General features: G+C 37.3%; 1 protein-coding gene across 1 annotated transcript in view; it reads right to left on the bottom strand.

Moving 5' to 3' along the window:
- LOC126169137 (spermine oxidase-like) overlaps window positions 1–20,909 on the bottom strand; it is an 80,962-nt gene that overhangs the window by 42,778 nt on the left and 17,275 nt on the right. Inside the window, exons 4-6 of the mRNA XM_049920617.1 lie at window positions 12,539–12,690; window positions 6,413–6,568; window positions 4,463–4,697 (exon numbers count right to left, since the gene is read on the bottom strand). Of these exons, the coding sequence (XP_049776574.1) occupies window positions 4,463–4,697; window positions 6,413–6,568; window positions 12,539–12,690 (543 nt within the window). The remainder of the gene's footprint in view (window positions 1–4,462; window positions 4,698–6,412; window positions 6,569–12,538; window positions 12,691–20,909) is intronic.

The following is a 20,909-nucleotide window of genomic DNA, read 5'->3' on the forward strand; positions in this document are numbered from 1 at the left end:
ACTTACCCCTTGCACACTTCCCGTGAGACCCACATTCCCAACTGTCCACAATCTAGATATGTAATATTAATATCTGTTAGGAACATTACGTATGTAGATTGTGGACAGTTGGGAATGTTTGTCTCACGGGAAGCGTGCAAAGTATAAGTCGCTGCAGTTGCACTATTCATCTGTGTCTTCAGTGGCTCAGATGGATAGAGCATTTGCCATGTAAGCAGGAGATCCCGGGTTCGAGTCCCAGTCGGGGCACCCATTTTCAGCTTTCCCCATCGAGGTATATCAACAACACCTGTTGGCAGCTGAGGGTTTCAATTAATTATGATTGATTCTATAGAAGCTGCACGGTCATCAATGATACCTGTTCTTTCGAGAACAGTTACTATCTTCATACAAATACTTTCGTTGTACGGACACTATGTTTAACAGTAAAGGTCTCAGATGACAAAATAAATAACAATAAAGAGGAATTTATAAAATTTTCCAAGACTTCTTTAATGTCACTACAATTCAAGAAATGAATCATAGGTAACAGTAGTGCAAGATGATGTGCGTGAACCATTCATGGTACAAAGAAAGGAAAGGTACTTGGATATGATAGTGTTTCAATAGAAATGGTTAAATCTGGAGGACATGTAAAACAAAAAGAGCTTGTAAAATTTGTCTACATGGTTTTGTGTTTGCATTTGAGTTGTCATTTTTTCTCTACACAATAATTTGACAACTTGCTTAGTTGTCTCTGGCAGGTGTCAGGAGCTGATTTCATTGCTCACTGTTTGGACTTCAACCAAATTGTGAAGAGCATAGGTTGTGCCCCACCTTAACAACAGTTTTCTAATTGATTTGAGGGAGGGGACCAAACAGTGAGGTCAGTGGTCCCATTAGATTAGGGAAGGATGGGGAAGTAAGTCCTCCATGCCCTTTCAAAGGAACCATCCCAGCATTTGCCTGAAGCTATTTAGGGAAATTACACAAAACCTACATCAGGATGGCCGGACGCAGGTTTGAACGATAATCCTTCTGAATGCAAGCCCAGTGTGTTAACCATGCACCACCTCGCTCAGTAATAGTTTTCTGTTACCAATTACAAAATAAAAGTTCAACATAAATTCAGAACCAACAAAAAGACTATGCCAGATGTAAAAAAGTAACAAGTAAGGAAAATGTCATAAAATAATACCCAACAGGGAGAGGGGCTTTAGCCAAACTCACTCACTCACTCTCTCTCTCTCTCTCTCTCTCTCTCTCTCTCTCTCTCTCTCTCTCTCTCTCTCTGCTCATAGATAAGTGACTACTAGGACATTTTTTGGTAAAGGACATTGTCTTATGGGAATTTCCAGCCATTCCTTTCACAACTTGTCAGAATACTTGGATTCAGAAATGAAAACTGCAAATATTTCTACTATCTGGAGAGTTGAAATGGTAAGCATTCTACATGTGAAATCTGACATTTGTCATGAGAATGAAAGAACAATTTATTTGTGTGTGTACAAAACTGATTTGTATCCAAAAACTTGAGGAGTTACACCGGTCCCACATAATTATGCTGCTCAGTGCATCATCACAAAAAAGGATGAGACAAATTAGAAAATAAATTCCTTATTAAAAATGTTCTAAGTACCATATTAGTAAACTGACTGGTCATAAGTGTAAATAAGAAATTTTTTATTATTAATTCTTGCAAAGAAGGAAACAGCAACCACCCACTGTTAATGATGCTATTTAGTTACACACATAGTGGCATTACCAGTTTTGAACCCACATGTTCATATTCAGATGGCTATTCACATTTATATCACATTTGATGTTGTTTACATTAGTTGTTAGCTGTTTTTTTTTTAACTCTCATGTAAAGGACAACAAATGTTATATAAATGTGACTGCCATCTGAAGCAGAACTTTTCACTTTGAAACTGGTAATGGCACTTCTTTTGTAAATCTGTAGCATTATTAACAATGGCTGGTTGCTGTTTTCTTCTTTGCAAGAGTCAAGTTTTTGTATTTGTCCAATAATCAGTAACGAAATTAAATTTATTGCTATACATGGTCCTGTATTTCCTAATAAGGTTATTTTGCACACATCCATGGTCTCAAAACCATCAATTTTCAACAAGATAGCAGGAAGAAAGATTTTGTTCCAAGTGCCATTAATACTGAGGCACTATATTTCATTTGAGATAACACAAGTATAATACAGCATTGGGTTTTTAACTAGTAGAACTGTATCCAACACAAACCACTTCTTATATCATTTAAATTTTATCAAACTTTTGGATTAAATGAAACCACTCACTGAAAAGCACAGGTATTGGGCTGTCAATAGGCACACACAAAAGAAAGAGGTTTTGGAATTATCTTTTGATGAGCTAGATTAAAACACACACACACACACACACACACACACACACACACACACACACACACACACGTGCATGCCTATGCTCCTACATTTTACCGGCTGGAATAACAGTTTCAATACTATTTTTTGGCAAGTGGACCTGTTGTGATGGGGGTAGTGTTATGTGGGCCCAGTCACAGGTAACCCACTGTCCCCGCACTCTCCAACCAACAGTTTCCCCTTCCTCAGTCCTGTCACCATCTCCCATTACACATCCCCATGTTGCCTTCAGCATGTGCTGCTTCCCACCAGCTGCTACAATCTTGCCAACCCACATACCAGCCACCATCCCTCCTCCCACATTCCCAGCTAGCAAACTGGTCACCTCCCTCCAAGCCACTAGCCTCCCACCCTCCATTCATGTCACACCTCCCACCCCACCACAACTAGTCCACACACTGAAAAATAGCATTGGTACTGTTAGTTCAGCTGGCACCATGTAGAAGTGTAGCTCTGTGTGTGTGTGTGTGTGTGTGTGTGTGTGTGTGTGTGTTACTTTAGCATGTCAAGGAAAGCTAGCAAGTTTTCCTTTTTTTGTGTGTGCCTATCAAGAACTCAATGCTCTGCTTTTCGGTGAGTGCTCTTCTCTAATCCAAAAGTATTTACCTTCTACAAGAACTTTCCCACAATTTTTAAATTTTATTTCCACATTAGATATATTTCCACTCCACTACAGTTGACTGATGAGGGCCACACTGATACACTCAACAGAATACAGTATTTACACTAGCTTTCAAGATATCTCTCTTTCATCAGCCACCATGGGTGTGGTCATTTGGGTGTCTGTGAGGTTGTGTGTGAATGTGAATGTGTGTACTTCTGCAAGGAAAAAATCAAGAGCTTGAAAGCTTGTGGAACAACTGTATCCTGTTGAGTGTTTCTATGTGGTACACATCAGTCAGCTAGAGGTGAGTGTTGTCTTTCCTTTATTTTAAGTATTATTCCATCCTGGAGTTTCCACTGTTATTCTTCATTTTTGTTAGATAGATTCTCATTTTTCCAAGACACACACACACACACACACACACACACACACACACACACACACACACAGCAGATAAAGATATATAAATGTTTTGTTTAAAGTATTAGATGCAAACAGTAGCTGCGGAGGAGGACGGCTTTCTTCAAAGCAGCTGTTTTCCTCATAACATAAACATATAAAATAATCTAGAAGCAATTGCCATAATTATCAGTTTGAGTAGACTAGAACTAGTTTGAATTTGTTCTCAGTACGCAGTACAGAAACAGCCAGCAGTGGTTACCTGTGGCCGTTAATATATAACTTGACTTGCGTCACATCCCTGGTGGCTTTCCTTCATTATGGGATCATTGGTACAAGATTGTGTGTGTGAATGAATGAATGAACTTACTTATAACGTCTTTATATCTTGGCATAGTCTTTCTACTGCTATGTACTTAACAATTATAATAATATACAGAGAATTACATAAGGACAGCAGTTATTGTAATCTGTATGGACAGAGGCTTATTTAAGACAATATTATTTTCCCAAATATTAGCAAGGATATGGGAACCCAGAATTTAAATAATCCAAATTTACAAAATTAGAGACTGAGTGGCTGTTTAAGGTACACCTCTAGCTCTTTTTTAAACTTCTAGATGTTCCCCATTTCCTGCAAATAATCCATTACAAGTCTTTGAATGAGAATAGAGAAGACCATTTCATATTCTCAACAGGAATTTAGAGCCAGCATGAAACATTTTCATGTCTAGTACTGCAGTTACATATCTCAGTGTTAATTAAACTTTATTTTCACTAGTGTCACAGACTGTTATCAGGTAAAATTTCACAAAATGACAAGATTAAAATAATACAGCTGAAATAAACAATGTAGACATATCAATATTGGTATTTAATTTTTCTCCAAAAAAAGCCTGCAAAATCTGATGAACAGAATACAAGGAAAAACTGTGAATGAGAAAGAATAGATTTAGTGCATGTATTAATATCTAGGCACAAACTGCATAGATTTAACATGCCATAAAAGTATGGGCTTTCTTCCTACAAACCTATTACTAAATAAACGGAAACATTACAAGTACCTGATATGCCAGTCAAAAAGTTCCTCTTTCATACGCCGTATTTCTTCTGTGTCTGATGGAGATGTCTTCAGGTAGTCAGAAAACTTTTGCTGCAAATAATGTCCAATTGACACTGGTACATTCCCGGATTTGGACACAAAGGTTTCACATTCTTCGAGAATCTCTGATACAACTCGATCAACTTCAAACACCACAGCTGTATCTAGTATAACTCCATCATCCCTTATGTACTGACCTGTAGAACACACATTGTTGAGAACTATAGATAAATACTTCATTCCTGATGGATCCCTGAATTATCTTGCCTTCGTAATATGTATCTTTGACTCTAACAAACAAATTACAATGTACATGGTTTTTTATGAGTTCATCCACAATATTTAATGTATAACACACATTGCTTACCATTAGCCAGAATTCTTGTTCTCTTGCTGTAATTAGCAAGTTGGTGCTAAAATGAATAAATTTTGATTATGCTTACACCAAATATGAGCACTGTATGGCTACACTACAAGACACACATCATATTTACTCCGCAAGTTTCCACAAACTATCTCTTTCTTTGTTGAGCATTACTCCTATTTTATGCTGGCTACATGGTGAAAAATAATATCACACCGGTGGTATTGCGCACATCTGCAGATCTGGAATTGTAATTTCACTATCAGTTGAGGTGCCAGAGATCTGAGAGGCCAGAACAGCTCTAGAATGAAAACTGTTATAATGGGATCCACATAAGCATGCATTTCAAGCAAGCTACCACAAAAAATACCCATTGAGATTATGAAGATGACTGTAAGCTTCAGTTATAGTACCCAGTAAGGCAAACACTTACAAGACAAAAATTTTTTTTGCACCAGTGGTATTCAACTATGAAGCATTCTCTTATTCAAAATTATGAACTGGAAGTTATCGAAAAAGGGATAATAAAGGATCAAATTTTCCAAACTGTTACTGAGCTCAACACTGTCTGGAGCAAAGCTCTGAATTCTTGCACTGCTGGGCACCACGCTCTTGTCACAGTTTCCAGTGGTTTATAAGACAAAGCATTGGATCAGTAACTGATCAATGGATAATTCACTTCTCATAGATAAGTGCAGCTTATAATCATGCATAATATATACATACTAAGTATAAAATTTATAAACATCAACATTTATTCCTTGTTACTGTTACAAAATGAAAAATACTGATATAATATTTCTAACATCAGTATGTGTTTATGGCTCAACCTCACAATAAATGCAGGTCATTTGACATTTGCAAGTTAATTCCAGTGCCTAAAGATGAGGACACAGTAGAAAATTACTCTATGTGTAAAAGAGTGACTTTCAGACAGCGTTCCATGTGGAAGAAAACTGCATGATCTTCAAGTGATGACCCAGAGACGAGATCTTATTAAGAAGATGATATGTATCAGTTGTATAAATAAAAATGTTTTATGCTAACTACTTGTTTAAGTTGAAGCCACACCAAAAAATAGTAAAATCTTAGTGTGAAAATGATAACAGTTTTAGAACTCGGAATGCACAAAAATTAAAATTTTATGGCTATAATATTTTAAACAACAGCTTCTAAAACATTATTTCAGCTAATTTCAGGAAATCATCATGAAATACATGATCTTTCTAGTGTCAGCAATGAATGTGTGTCAGTGATAAAAATAGTACCTATTATTACACAAAACAGCTTTTCCAGGACTCAGGAAATATGCCTTGAGTCACTGACTGATCACACAGATATCTCAAGGGGGTGGGGGTAGGAAAGAGTTTCCTGTCTAGTGAGATCAAATTTTAGCAATCTACTGTACATTTCATTAGCAGAAAATACTATTGCTTTACTGTAATCTAATGGTGTTTATGGCCTTCTGGAGCTTCTTTATCAAATCTTGTATTATCAATAAACAGCTAAACATAGATTTAAAGGTAAGAACTATATTCTGCATCATACCTAAACCTTCCGCAGAAACAACATCAGACAGTAAATTGAAACTTTTAGCAAGCTCGTATATTGGATTGTTCTCCCCATGGATCCATTGTGCACCAGCTTCTAGGTAACTGTCACCAACTGGCACAGAACAGATTCTGCCACCAGCATACTCTTGTGCTGTAAAGAACAGTTCCCAAACAGAAATGCATAAAACAGATTTTACATGTAACATGAAAACTTCATTTTTAGTAGGAAAAACAGTTAAGTATGTAAACTCATGTTAACAGCTTGATTTGATACATTCGCTTAAACTGAAAGCTAGATTTTTCTTTCGATATTCTTTTCTCTGGACTGTATGTTTCTGCTTAACTGTGGCCAGCTGTTGTAATATCAATTAGTTTAATAGTTATCAATTTAACCATGTATGGAAAGAGCTGTACACTAGAGAAATTCATTCTTCTTAATGCTGATGTCTATGCTTCTATGATAGGCTCACATATGTTAGTCAGCATTCTTTTCCTAGCAGATGATCATGACAAGCATCCTCCAAAACTGATCTACAGAGATCTGTTTACCTACTTGGAACAATATGTGTACACTAAAATGATGGGGGAAGAAAAAGAATTTGTGTTGTATGGTAAAGATCAAAAACAGTAGAAGAAGGAACACACTGTAGATCCTCAAATGCAAAATGACATATGATTAGAGAAAGGATATCAAGAAGAAACTAACTAACTTTTTGTTGAAAGTAGGCAATAATTAGAACAACTCTGGATCGACAGTCCATGAAAAGTAACAAATGAAAGTTTATAACACTGTCGCTATTTATATGGCAGCAAAAACTGAATACAAAAAATGAAGACAAATCCCAGAGTCAGGGAAGCTAAAATAACATTTTTAAAAGAAGTTAACAGTGCTAAAATTCTACACTGCATGAGAAGCAATACAATTCGATAAAAACTGAAGATCTTCACCATGAATGATAAAACTGAAAACTATAGATAATGACAGTATCAACACACTTTACAAATGGAAGATCATGACTTGCCAAAGTTAGTTCTTGTGTATCAACCAAAAGGAGGAAAACCATGGGGTCTCCAAGTACAATGAGGGCTGATAACCACAATGTTGAGTGCCCTAAAGATGCAACAACAATCTAAGTACAAAATGAAGCAATAGTCTAGAACAGAGAATAGTGAATAATCTGTAATTGATACAATGATGAATTTAACAGTTCATAATTATATAATTACAGCTATTCTTTATTTTTGTACATGCTAGGAGACTAAAGTTATCAATTAATTTAATGAATCATACTTGTATAATTGCTGCCATTCACTTTTTACTTATAGAGTTACAGTATTTCCCATTTTTTTCTAGTTACTTTCCCCCAACAGTTATTTTCACACATAAATTACCTCTTAGTTACACCTGGATACATGATTCATTATAGGTAAAATTAAGTTAAGGATGTATGGGTTTGTAAATCTATGAAGATTAATTTCATTTTGTTAACTACAATGGAGTGAATTACCAGCTATTTGTATTTGGTAATGTATTTCTTCAACTGCCTGAGATTTATTTTTATTGCTTGTCACAAACAGCATTAAAGAGTATACATACTGACATATCAGCATAAGGACTAGGTTTTGTGAATATTTATATACACGAAATTTGACCATTACAACTTGTGACGTCGATCTATGGAGCGAAAGGCCAGAACATCATACGTGTGTTATGTCTTCGAGTTGATCTTTGTTTTGTATACTTCCGGGACCTAAGTTCCAGCCTGGTCTTCGACCTGTACGTTTGTCGTGCAATAAAAGTGTCGATGATTAGAAGAGAGAACCGCGGTCATTACCTTACCACCTTGATATCTCCTTCAAACTTCTTAACGTCATTTCACCTTATTTTTCACTTGGAACTGCATCTTTCAACAGAATTATCCCATCAGAAAGGATGTACATAAACTGCTCATCCTAACATGCTATGTCTACTTGATCTGGCATTACTTTTGGAGTAACCCCTCATTAGACTTATTTTTCCAGCCCTTTCCTCTCTTTTGTTAGTTAAAGACACCTTAACCTGCAAAAACAAATTTTTCAATTTTCTACTATCTGTGCTTCTATCACTGTGGCTAGATAGGTAGAATACTCTTCTCCGTGTACTTACCACAATGTTTTATTATTTAACATTCAGGGACCTTCATTGAAGAATTAAAATATAGTATATACTGTTCAGATATCAGTTTTAGGAGCCAGACTCAGAAAAAACACCCAGTTATTGTATTATAAGAATCACAGATGATATCAAATATTACTCTTATCCTTTCAATGGCTTTGTGAGGGCACTAGTGCAAAGTAACAACAATGTTTCAAGGCTGAAAATGGTGTTCTCTATTATGTACCATTACCATAAGTAGAGTGATGTAAGTTAGCAAATATATCACTCCTTATGACTGATATTTCATGTATTCTGATTATTAATGCTGTGTTTCAGTTTTTATGGACAAGGTTTCCACTCTGGACTGAGTGCAGCATGACTGGTGTGCAGTAGGGTGCAGATCATCACATCTGTCTAAACAGCTTCTGCTGGCAATTGGCAAGTTAGCTTCAAAAGTCGCCTACAACTGCTATAGGGTAAAAGACACTTGCAAGAATCTGTTTAGAATAATCATGAAAATTTTCTGGAAAATATGTGAAATTCAGTGATGAGTTAGTGCTCATTTCAGTTCATAGATGTATTAACTTGAAGATTATATATGTTGTAATTTAGTTTGTGAAGCTGAAGGGAAAAACATAACAATTGTTGAAGTATTTCTTTGTTGTCAACCTACATGTACTAGAGTGTGATAAACTCTGACAAACATGAATGAAAGATAATTTGCTGGAGTTGCATGAATTGTTTGTAAAGTATCTCATAAATTTGTAAAAATTATGCCTTATACTGAACTAGAAAAATAATACAAGCATCTTCAAATCTGACTTCCTTCATTTTGACTCACAGGAAATTAAATATAGAGTTTTCATTAGTAAAATTTGCACAGATCTTTGCACTAGTATAAAATATTGCTCCTACAGGCATCACTTTAAAAGTTCCCTTCTCTTGCTACAACTCACCTGTCCACAAAACCATCTTTAAACTCCAAACTGACCAACCCTTGACCCTTGCCCACCTTGTCGTTGACCTATAAGCTGCCTTCACCAACTACCAATTTCAACAGCTGCTGGCTCTATTAAAAATCATCCACCTTTCAGTCCTTTGACCTTCTAGCACACTTTGTGTAACTCTTCTTGAAGACAGCTGCAAACTGGAACAAAATGCCTCAAACCACCACCGCAAGCTATCTACGCTGTTAATCGAATATCTCTTAAGTGGTAACATTATGTTCCTCTTTTCCTCTCCTGCATTTATCATCTACTACGTCACCCACAACACCCCTTCCCTTCTCTTTCCTAATCAACAAGCCTAGCCAGGCCTCCAAATTTAACCTACCAGTCACAAAACATCTCCCTCTCTAGCTCAGACATAGCCATAATCAACTCAAATACCTTCTTTCCTACACCTCTCAACCATTCTTTCCAAAAGTCTAACCTTCACTTCAACACCAAAATTCAATCATACTGTCTCCTTCCAAAGGCCTAACCCTCACTTCAACACCAAAATTCAATCAAATTGTCATTGCCAAAGGTCTTGCCCCTTTTAGTATCTTTGTCAGTGCCGATACTAAACCTCCTATATCCATGACCTCAAATGAAAGTACCTCTTCACCAACTAATTCCAAACCATGCTAAAAGAGTGAGCATCACACCCTGCCTAGAGCAGTTACAACCCATATCCCAAAATACAGTAAAGAACTACCGTAGCCACTGTGGGAATGTGATTGGTTACTATCCACTTTATATTTCGATACAGATGTATATTTAAGTACAAGCATCTACATGTGTATATACAACAAGTCACATAAACAGACTGAATCATCTCAAACTTTTTGTCCAAAGAACTCATGAGTGGAGAGAGACTCCTTGTTTGTGGGCTACATTTATATTGACGCCACAGCACCATATCCAGTAGACCACCACTTCCAATGCATCGGGCAGTGGCTTCCCATGCTATAAAAAAGAACAATCACTTCCTGGAACAACTCAAATCCATTACCACCCTCATTCCACCTACAACCCTCCTTTTCACTGTTGATGTGACCTCGTTCTACACCAGCATGCCATATACATATGCCCTCTCAGTCTTAGAACATTACCTCTGCCACCTGAAAGACAACCTAAAACCTCATTTACCTAAGCCAACTTCATCCTTTTTTGTTACTGCTTTACATTTGAAGCCAAGCCACAAACAAACCAGGAAGTACATTAACCACTAGGCAAAACAGTATGGCCCCATCCTAAGCCAACCTTTCATGGGCCACATCAAAGAAGCATTCTCAAGACCCATGAGCTGGACCCACTGGCTTAGCACAAATTTATCAATGGCATTTTTGTAGTATGAACTTACACTTTCTGTAAAAGCTTAATTCCTTCCCCCGACTCAAATTAACCTGCTCCATTTAAAACCCAAAGCCAACTTCCTTGGCATTGATCTTCATCTCAGTACTGCTCACATCCACACCTCAGTCTGTTTAAAACAAAACCATAAACAACAGTAACTCATTTTTGACAGCTGTCACTCATTCCACATCAAATGCTCCTTATAGCTTAGCCATCTGTGGCAAACTTATCTGTTCCACCAACAAATCCTCTACACCTATACTGACAAGCTCTTCCAGGCTTTCCTATCCTGCAACTACCTCACAGACCTTGTCAAAAAAACTGCCAGGGAATTTCTCCTTCACCCTCCAACAAATACAGCTCCCACTTCCAAAACACTTATTAGTAACACCCTTGTCACACAGTGTGATCCTGGCCTCATGTGCCTAAGTGCATTAGTCAGTTAAGGCCATGACTTTTTCGAGTCAAGTCCTGAAACTCTTTCTGATAACCTTCACACACCATCCATTGTTGGCTTTCATTGTCATCCTAACCTTTGGAAGATTTTTGTATAACCGTATTCCCAGACCGTAATCTCTACTTTAAGGTTCTTAGTTCTGCAGTCAAACCTGTTGCAAAACCTGGCCCATGAACCCACTCACTACCACTTACTCTAGCCCCATCATTAGCAAATCCCATGACATGAAAGGCAAGGCAACATCTGAAATCACACATTTTGTTTATCAATTGGCATGTGGTCACTGCACAGCAGGTTTTTTTTTTTAATTTTTTATAGGGTAGAACCTTCATCAAACAGGCTGAGCACATGAATGGCCACATAATAACTGTCTGTCTTGAAGACTTATTTCTTCAGAAATTTATTTTAATTTGTTATTTTTTTCCCTTCGTGCCCTCCGCTCACTGCTTCCCTACCCTCCCTCCTTCCACCTCTCTCTCTCTCTCTCTCTCTCTCTCTCTCTCTCTCTCACACACACACACACACACACACACACAACTTTTGGTTTTCTCCAGTTCCTTTTTTGCTTTCATTCAATTTCTTAATTCCATTATACTCCAAAGTTCTGATTTCTCTTCCTCTCACTCTTTTTTAACTCTCACTCTGTCTTTCATCATGTCTGGAATGAGGCTGGCATAATGCTTACCATAGCATTATCTTTGAAATTCCACTCTCTATGATGTCCCCCTTTACTTTCGTCACCCCTTTGTCCTCACAACATATGTGTTTCACTCAACCTGATGTGTGGGTGATCTGCCCCTCTTTTCAAATCTTCCTCCCTGGGTGAGGAACTATCAGTTCGAAAGCTGTAATGGTTGCTTCTACTTTTATATGTGTCTATCGACGCACTAAAAATTTCACTACCTGCTTTATAGTCTTCCAAAACTTATCCCTCTTTCCTACCCAAGGAAGGAGCTATCTATTCTGAAAACTGGGATGTTTGTTTCAGGTTTTACATGTGTCCATTGTCAGTACTAAGAATTCCATTTCCTAAAGATAAACACAGGTCAGCCATTCTACCAGCTAGCAGTTTTTTCTTGTATGAAGTGAGCTGACCACATCTATCCCAGATAAGTTCATTGTTCTATTTCTTTCTCATTTCAAACTATGATATTTGTTTTGACTAAGAGGCTACACATAGGCACTTACCCTCCAATATCACAATATCATGAATCCCACCTTCAATCAGACTTTTTGCAGCTGCAAGACCAGAAATTCCTGCACCAATAATAGCTACTTTGTGAAAGTGCGACTCATTTGTAGGAAATTGCATCAGGTGCTGATTTTCAGTGTCTTCAAATCTGAAAGTTGCAAATATATGCATTTTGAAGAAACAACTCTATTACGTATTTCAGTCATTGTACTTAAATATAATTATGGAACATAAAATCTCAGTAAACAGAAATAGGATAACTGAAAAGATGAAAATTTCTGCTAAATGATGTTATGTAAACACTGACAAGCTCCTACAGTTTACAGCTAATACTACAAATTTGCCATTGAAAGACGTCACACAAGTAAGATGGGAGTTTGCTGAGAAGCCTTTAATACAGGCTATGAAGATACAAAACAAGGCGTTGAATTGGATGTTAAACATAAAATGCATAAATTATAGCTGATGTAGAGTTAAGTAAACATCAGTCGTTAAAAAGTAAAATATTTTAATCTCTTCTTAGGTGAATTATCTAGAACTGATACAATGTTCACACTTAGATGAGCACAGGGAATAATGCAAGAATCCCTGACTGGAAAATAATATAACAGGGTATTCCACAAGGCTCTATATTAGGCCTAGTCATGTTTCTTTCCCATGAGAATGATTTATCAGTAAGTATCAGGTCCCCATCAGCTTTGTTTGAAGATGATATTTCTGGGTTAGTTGAAAATCAGAATGCAGAAAATATTCCTGAGCTGATAATCAATTAGTATTCTCAGTAGCTTAGAAACTCAGCTTATGGGTGGAATGTGAGCATTTCTAAAACCTACATGATGCAGTTCAGAACCAAAAAATTAAAAATTGTCCACATTAACATGTAGAAGAAACTGACTTAGTCAGATCCTTAGGTTAATTTAGATGAAGATTTGAGCTAGCACAAACACAGTGAGAACACAGACACCTAATTAACCAGCTTTGCATTTGCAGCGCATATACTGCCAACTGCACCTGACTTGACCATATGGCAAGTAGCCTTATGATGGTTACTCCAAATCTGCAATCCGATATGGTATTGCTGTCTTGGGAAAGCTCAACTACTACAGTATAGACACTAGCAGTTCACTAAGAAATCATTCACAGATTATATTAAAGCTTTTGACAGATTGGTAAGATACAAAATGTATTACAAAATATAAGGGGCAGTCAAATGAAAACAACACCCACCACAATGAGACCATGGAATGGTTTCACTGGAAACTAATCACCAAACACATTAAGACATTTATCCCAGTGGGAGATGAGATGATCAACTGCTGTTTTGTACAATGCAGTTGGCCACTGACAAATCCACAGCCACATCCACTCTTGCATTTCCTTGTCTGACTGAAACTGACAGGTCGATAAAGACATAAAAATCACATGGTAAAAGATTTGGGTTATATGGGGAATGTTACAGCATTTCCCAACCAAATCACTTAAGCATAGCCTTTGTACCACTGGCAGTGTGAGGGTGGGTATTGTTGTACAACATGATGACCGTCCAACAGCATTCCCGGGTGTTTTATTTTTATGCTATGTCACAGTTTCTGCAAAGTGTCTTTATAGCACTGCACAGTGATTGCGGTTCCACACTTAAGAAACTTGACTAGCAGAGGGCCCCTGCAGTTGAAGAAAAAGGTCATCGTGACCTACCCGGAACTTGTGTGAATAGCTTTGGATTTGTTTGGCAGGGGGCATGTGAGATGTTTTCACTGTTGGCTTTTCCATTTGCCCTCAGACTGTTGGAATGCTGCCAGACAGAATCAGTCTGGTCGTTGAACAGAACCATCCTGTTGTGTGATAATGCCCAGCCCCATGCTGCCAACTGGGCAAAGGCTAAGCTTTAGTGATTTGGTTGAGAAATACTGCAACAGCCTCTGTACAGCCTGGATCTGTCACCATGTGATTTTCACATCTTTGCCAACCTACAGGAAGACATGTCTGGATGACAGTTTTTGTCATATGAAGAAGTGCAAGAGTGGGTACAGCAGCCAACTACATTCATGAAACAGGAACAGATCATCTCATTTCCCAGTAGAATGAATTTCTTAATGCATGTGGTGATTGCTTTTGAATGGAATCATTCCATGGTCCCATTATTTTGGGTGTTTGGTTTTCATTTGACTACCCCTCGTATCTTAAACACAACACTTACAAGTTTCTAAAAATTCTCAAAACTGTGCCTTAAATCATGTGTACATATGCAAAGAGTAGGGGAATAATTGTATGAAAGACAATATAAGGTCTTATATTTGTGAATAAACAAGTGAAACACATGGATTTTGCATTTAGCTGATGTTATGACACATTCTACACTATCATGACAAAGACAAACATGGTATTGTCAGTTTACTCCACTAAACCCAATAAGAATCGTTAGCACAAAACCAGTATTTCATTTCAGCAATTACAACTTCTCTGTACAGTTGAAAGTCAGATATTGTTGGTCATGATTACTTACTACATGTCCACTGACTTAGGTAAAATGATGGTTGCTTTTATAACGAGAAAAACCATCATATGACAATAAAATATGTTATCATCAAACAAGGGGTACTGAAGATCACAATTTCAACAATATGATGCTTCTCTTGGCTGTCCAAACTATCATGTGATACATAAATGTTGGTGATTCAAGTCAACTTATCAAAAACAGCCAATATGACACTTCTATTGTTTTACCAAATATCAGATTACAACTGACACAGCTCTGAACACATTAAGATATTACTACTTCTCATTATATTTCAGTATTACTACCCAAGACCTTTACCCAATGTCTGTACTGAACTGAAACATGCACATATTATTATATATATGTTTATTACATTATTCTCTCAACAATGTACTTCTATATTTTTTTTAATGTAGCAAAAGGATAGTGAAAAAGATAGTTGTTACTCACTATATAGCAATATAGCAGAGATGGTGAGTCACAGATAGGCACAACAAAAAGACTGTCAGAAAGTGAGCTTTCAGCACAACAAGGCTGGCTTCAGCTGCCACAGACTGAGGTCATGTGTGTGTGAGTCGGGTTTGCATGAATGTGTGTGTGTGTGTAGGTTGTTGGCTGAAAGCTAACTTCTTTACAGTGTTTTTGTTGTGCCTATCTGTGACTCAGCATCTCTGCTATATGGTGAGTACCAACAATCCTTTTCATAATATTGTTACATTCCATCCTGAATGTTTTAATGTAGCAAAATATTAGTAGTCAACACACTGTTAGAACTAAGCTGCTGGGAAGTCACCATACATCTACAATTCTATGTTATAAGTATATAATATTTTGACTCACACTTGTGACATCACACAAGCTGTGACACAATTAGGTTGGGGCAGCTGTTGTATAAAGCCCAGGCTGCAAATCAACTCGTCTCATGTTGATTCCACACAGGTGCAGGATGACATCACATCATCCTGAATCCAAGTCACACTCTCAGATAAATGGTTAAGTAATACTTCTGAGCAAATATCATACAATTATAAGATCATGCACAAATATCAATGAATGGGGAAGGATGTATGATGACTAATTTCATCATTATTATTAATAGCGCATTCTTTATGCAGTGAGACTTTTCTGACACACACATTCCAAAATATTTAAGCACATCATTTCTCGTTAATGTGGAAAAGAAGACACGCACAGGAAGGTAACTGGGGAAAATGGGCATCGTTTCTCAAGCTTTTTGTGCTTTTAAGAAAATCAATTTAAGGAATTTCTGTAAGGTAAAGAATGATACATTAAGGTGACAGAAAATACTGTACTGAGAAATGTAAAAGAAAAGAAAAAGCAAACAAAGAAATACATAAGAAAATGAAAAGGAAACAAATATAATACATACAAAATCATTAAGAAAAGAAAGAGAATAGATTATAAAGATAGAGAAAGAAAGCATGAAACAAAACAAACAGAAATGGTAGGGAAAGGAAAGATGTGAGAGTGGTTAAGAAGAAAGAAATTACTATTAAGTGAAACCCATATGGGTGGTAAGAGACAAATACATGTTCCAAAGCCAGTTCCTGTCCCTAGAATATTGGAGCACTAGTGTTAGATGGAGAATGCAGGTTTCTGCTGTCACATTCCAGAACATACTCACTGACGGGACATAGGCAGCTTATCTGCATGTATTACGTTTTACTGATAAATGAGTGGTAGTCATTTATTCATAGAATTTATAAAGCACTTAGGCCATGAGATACTAAAAGATATCAGATAGATTATATAATGGTTAAGACAGATTTAGGAACCAGGTTTTAAATTGTAAGACATTTCCAGGGGCAGACGGGGACTCTGACCACAATCTATTGGTTATGACCTGTAGATTAAAACTGAAGAAACTGCAAAAAGGTGGGAATTTAAGGAGATGGGACCTGGATAAACTGAAAGAACCAGAGGTTGTACTGAGTTTAAGGGAGAGCATAAGGGAACAATTGACAGAAATGGGGGGAAGAAATAGAGTAGAAGAAGAATGGGTAGCTTTGAGGGATGAAGTAGTGAAGGCAGCAGAGGATCAAGTAGGTAAAAAGACGAGGGGTAGTAGAAATCCTTGGGTAACAGAAGAAATATTGAAATTAATTGATGAAAGGAGAAAATATAAAAATGCAGTAAATGAAGCAGGCAAAAAGGAATACAAACGTCTCAAAAATGAGATCGACAGGAAGTGCAAAATGGCTAAGCAGGGATGGCTAGAGGACAAATGTAAGGATGTAGAGGCTTATCTCACTAGGGGTAAGATAGATACTGCCTAGAGGAAAATTAAAGAGACCTTTGGAGATAAGAGAACCACTTGTATGAACATCAAGAGCTCAGATGGAAACCCAGTTCTAAGCAAAGAAGGGAAAGCAGAAAGGTGGAAGGAGTATATAGAGGGCCTATACAAGGGCGATGTACTTGAGGACAATATTATGGAAATGGAAGAGGATGTAGATGAAAATGAAATGGGAGATACGATACTGCGTGAAGAGTTTGACAGAGCACTGAAAGACCTGAGTCGAAACAAGGCCCCTGGAGTAGACAACATTCCAGTGGAACTTCTGACGGCCTTGGGAGAGCCAGTCCTGACAAAACTCTACCATCTGGTGAGCAAGATGTATGAAACAGGTGAAATACCCTCAGACTTCAAGAAGAATATAATAATTCCAATCCCAAAGAAAGCAGGTGTTGACAGATGTGAAAATTACCGAACAATCAGTTTAATAAGCCACAGCTGCAAAATACTAACACAAATTCTTTACAGACGAATGGAAAAACTAGTAGAAGCTGATCTCGGGGAAGATCATGGATTCCGTAGAAATACTGGAACACGTGAGGCAATACTGACCTTACGACTTATCTTAGAAGAAAGATTAAGGAAAGGCAAACCTACGTTTCTAGCATTTGTAGACTTAGAGAAAGCTTTTGACAATGTTGACTGGAATACTCTCTTTCAAATTCTAAAGGTGGCAGGGGTAAAATACAGGGAGCGAAAGGCTATTTACAATTTGTACAGAAACCAGATGGCAGTTATAAGAGTCGAGGGGCATGAAATGGAAGCAGTAGTTGGGAATGGAGTAAGACAGGGTTGTAGCCTCTCCCCGATGTTATTCAATCTGTATATTGAGCAAGCAGTAAAGGAAACAAAAGGTAAATTTGGAGTAGGTATTAAAATCCAAGGAGAAGAAATAAAAACTTTGAGGTTCGCCGGTGACATTGTAATTCTGTCAGAGACAGCAAAGGACTTGGAAGAGCAGTTGAATGGAATGGACAGTGTCTTGAAAGGAGGATATAAGATGAACATCAACAAAAGCAAAACAAGGATAATGGAATGTAGTCGAATTAAGTCGGGTGATGCTGAGGGTATTAGATTAGGAAATGAGACACTTAAAGTAGTAAAGGAGTTTTGCTATTTGGGGAGCAAAATAACTGATGATGGTCGAAGTAGAGAGGATATAAAATGTAGACTGGCAATGGCAAGGAAAGCATTCCTGAAGAAGAGAAATTTGTTAATATCGAGTATAGATTTAAGTGTCAGGAAGTCGTTTCTGAAAGTATTTGTATGGAGTGTAGCCTTGTATGGAAGTGAAACATGGACGATAAATAGTTTGGACAAGAAGAGAATAGAAGCTTTCGAAATGTGGTGCTACAGAAGAATGCTGAAGATTAGATGGGTTGATCACATAACTAATGAGGAAGTATTGAATAGGATTGGGGAGAAGAGAAGTTTGTGGCACAACTTGACCAGAAGAAGGGATCGGTTGGTAGGACATGTTCTGAGACATCAAGGGATCACCAATTTAGTATTGGAGGGCAGCGTGGAGGGTAAAAATCGTAGAGGGAGACCAAGAGATGAATACACTAAGCAGATTCAGAAGGAGGTAGGTTGCAGTAGGTACTGGGAGATGAAGAAGCTTGCACAGGATAGAGTAGCATGGAGAGCTGCATCAAACCAGTCTCAGGACTGAAGACCACAACAACAACATTAGGCCATGACTGGGATTTTAAATCCAAGTTTAAAAACCCAAAATAATGAGAAAAATATATGCATTTCACGTGCGTGGGTGGGGGGTGGGGGTGGGGGGAGGATACTAGAGACACTGGTTAAGGAGCAGTTACCCTTTGGCCACACTGATTTGTGATAAGTGTGTGGAACATAATATTTTTTTACTATTTTATTTTACAATTTGCATTTTAATTTTATATAGGTATATCTGCTGAGTGTGTATTATTTACTCATTCACTCATTCATTCAGTTGAATGGAATTAATTGAGACACAAAGGGATCTCTCTCTGAATTGCAGTGGCCATGGGTTATTGGTGTACAGTTAGAACAGGTACATGAAACAGTGAAAGCGTAATGCAATTACAAGTAGAAACAGTGGTCACTGTTGCGACAGCATACTTATTTTATGGTATGACCCCTGTAAAAATTAATACTTAAGGAAAAGTTCTCAATCATGAGAACTGGCAATCATTTAAGTGGATTGTCACAATTTGACACATTTGATGTCAGAACTAAATCACTGTCAAAGAGACAACCTGTTGTGGAATCACCATCCAATACCAGCAGTACAAACTGAATAGTACTCGCATTGTCTATGGCAATTCTTGTTTAGTATACTACAATTATATGACGACACCAAACATCTCTCAGCTACAATAAACTGGCAAAGAGACAAAATATGTTTTCTTCTAATATGAATACCATGCTCTTGAAAATGCTGTGGTACATAGCAATAGGTACCTGGTTTCTCCATTAATATCATTTGCCTCCCTCCTTCACCATCAATAATTCTAAGTCTTGGAAAACGAAACCGACTTTCTGCTACAAGTATGAATCTCATACTTCACACAGTCTCTACTTATAGTATTTTCTTCTGTCTTTTTACCATGTAAGATCTCTCCAACAGCTTCCTTCACATGCTGTTTTCCTCTTTTTCTATATATGTGTCACCTACTCTTAACGTTTTCACATTTTCTTAATTTTTCATCTACATTTATTTATTTTCTATTGTTTAGTTTTCCTATTTCCTTAGCCTCTCATTCTTCTACTAATTTTCTGCCTTTCTCTATCCTTCATTTCTATGTCAATTTCTTTTCAACTTTTTTTTCATTTCTTTGACCTACTGACTACTATAATCCACTATTATCAAGTTGGTATAGCAGCCCTGTCTATTATTTCCAATTCTTATCTGCCTTTTTTGTACCTCTTGGAAATGATTAACATATGGGGATGTGGTGAAAAGTAGTTCCTCTGAATTTTTTATGTAAAAATTCTTAAAGCTTTTTAAATAAAAAAAAAACATTATCATCATTCTATATCTTTATTCTTCATGTCTACATATTTGCAATTCTTTGTCATTAGAGGGTTCCGAACTGTAGTGTGTAACATGGCAATAACCATGTCAGTGCACGAGAAACAGCATGCTGTAACTGAGTTTCTAATTCACAGAGTTCACCCATGCAAGCAGCATCTTCTTCTTCAGCATGACAGTGCCAGACCACACACAAGTGTTGTGACATCTGCAACCATTCAACACCTTCGGTTCACTGTCATCGATCATTCTTCTCACAGTCTCATGCCATTTTCATCTGTTTCCAAAACTTGACTTTGATACCGATGAAGTGGTGCAAGCAGAGGTGAGGTTGCGGCTCTGCCAAGGAAGTCAAACATTCTACAGTGATGGTATCAACAAAATGATTTATCATTGGGAGAAAAGTGTTTGTCACTAGGGTGAGTTCACCCACACATGGAGCATGCTCTCCTTCAGCATGACAATGCCAGACCACACACAAGTGTCACGACATCTGCAACTGTTCAATACCTCGGGTTCACTGTAATCAAT

This window comes from Schistocerca cancellata, chromosome 1 (genome assembly GCF_023864275.1).
Source record: "Schistocerca cancellata isolate TAMUIC-IGC-003103 chromosome 1, iqSchCanc2.1, whole genome shotgun sequence".
In the NCBI taxonomy this organism is placed as follows: Eukaryota; Metazoa; Arthropoda; class Insecta; order Orthoptera; family Acrididae; genus Schistocerca; species Schistocerca cancellata.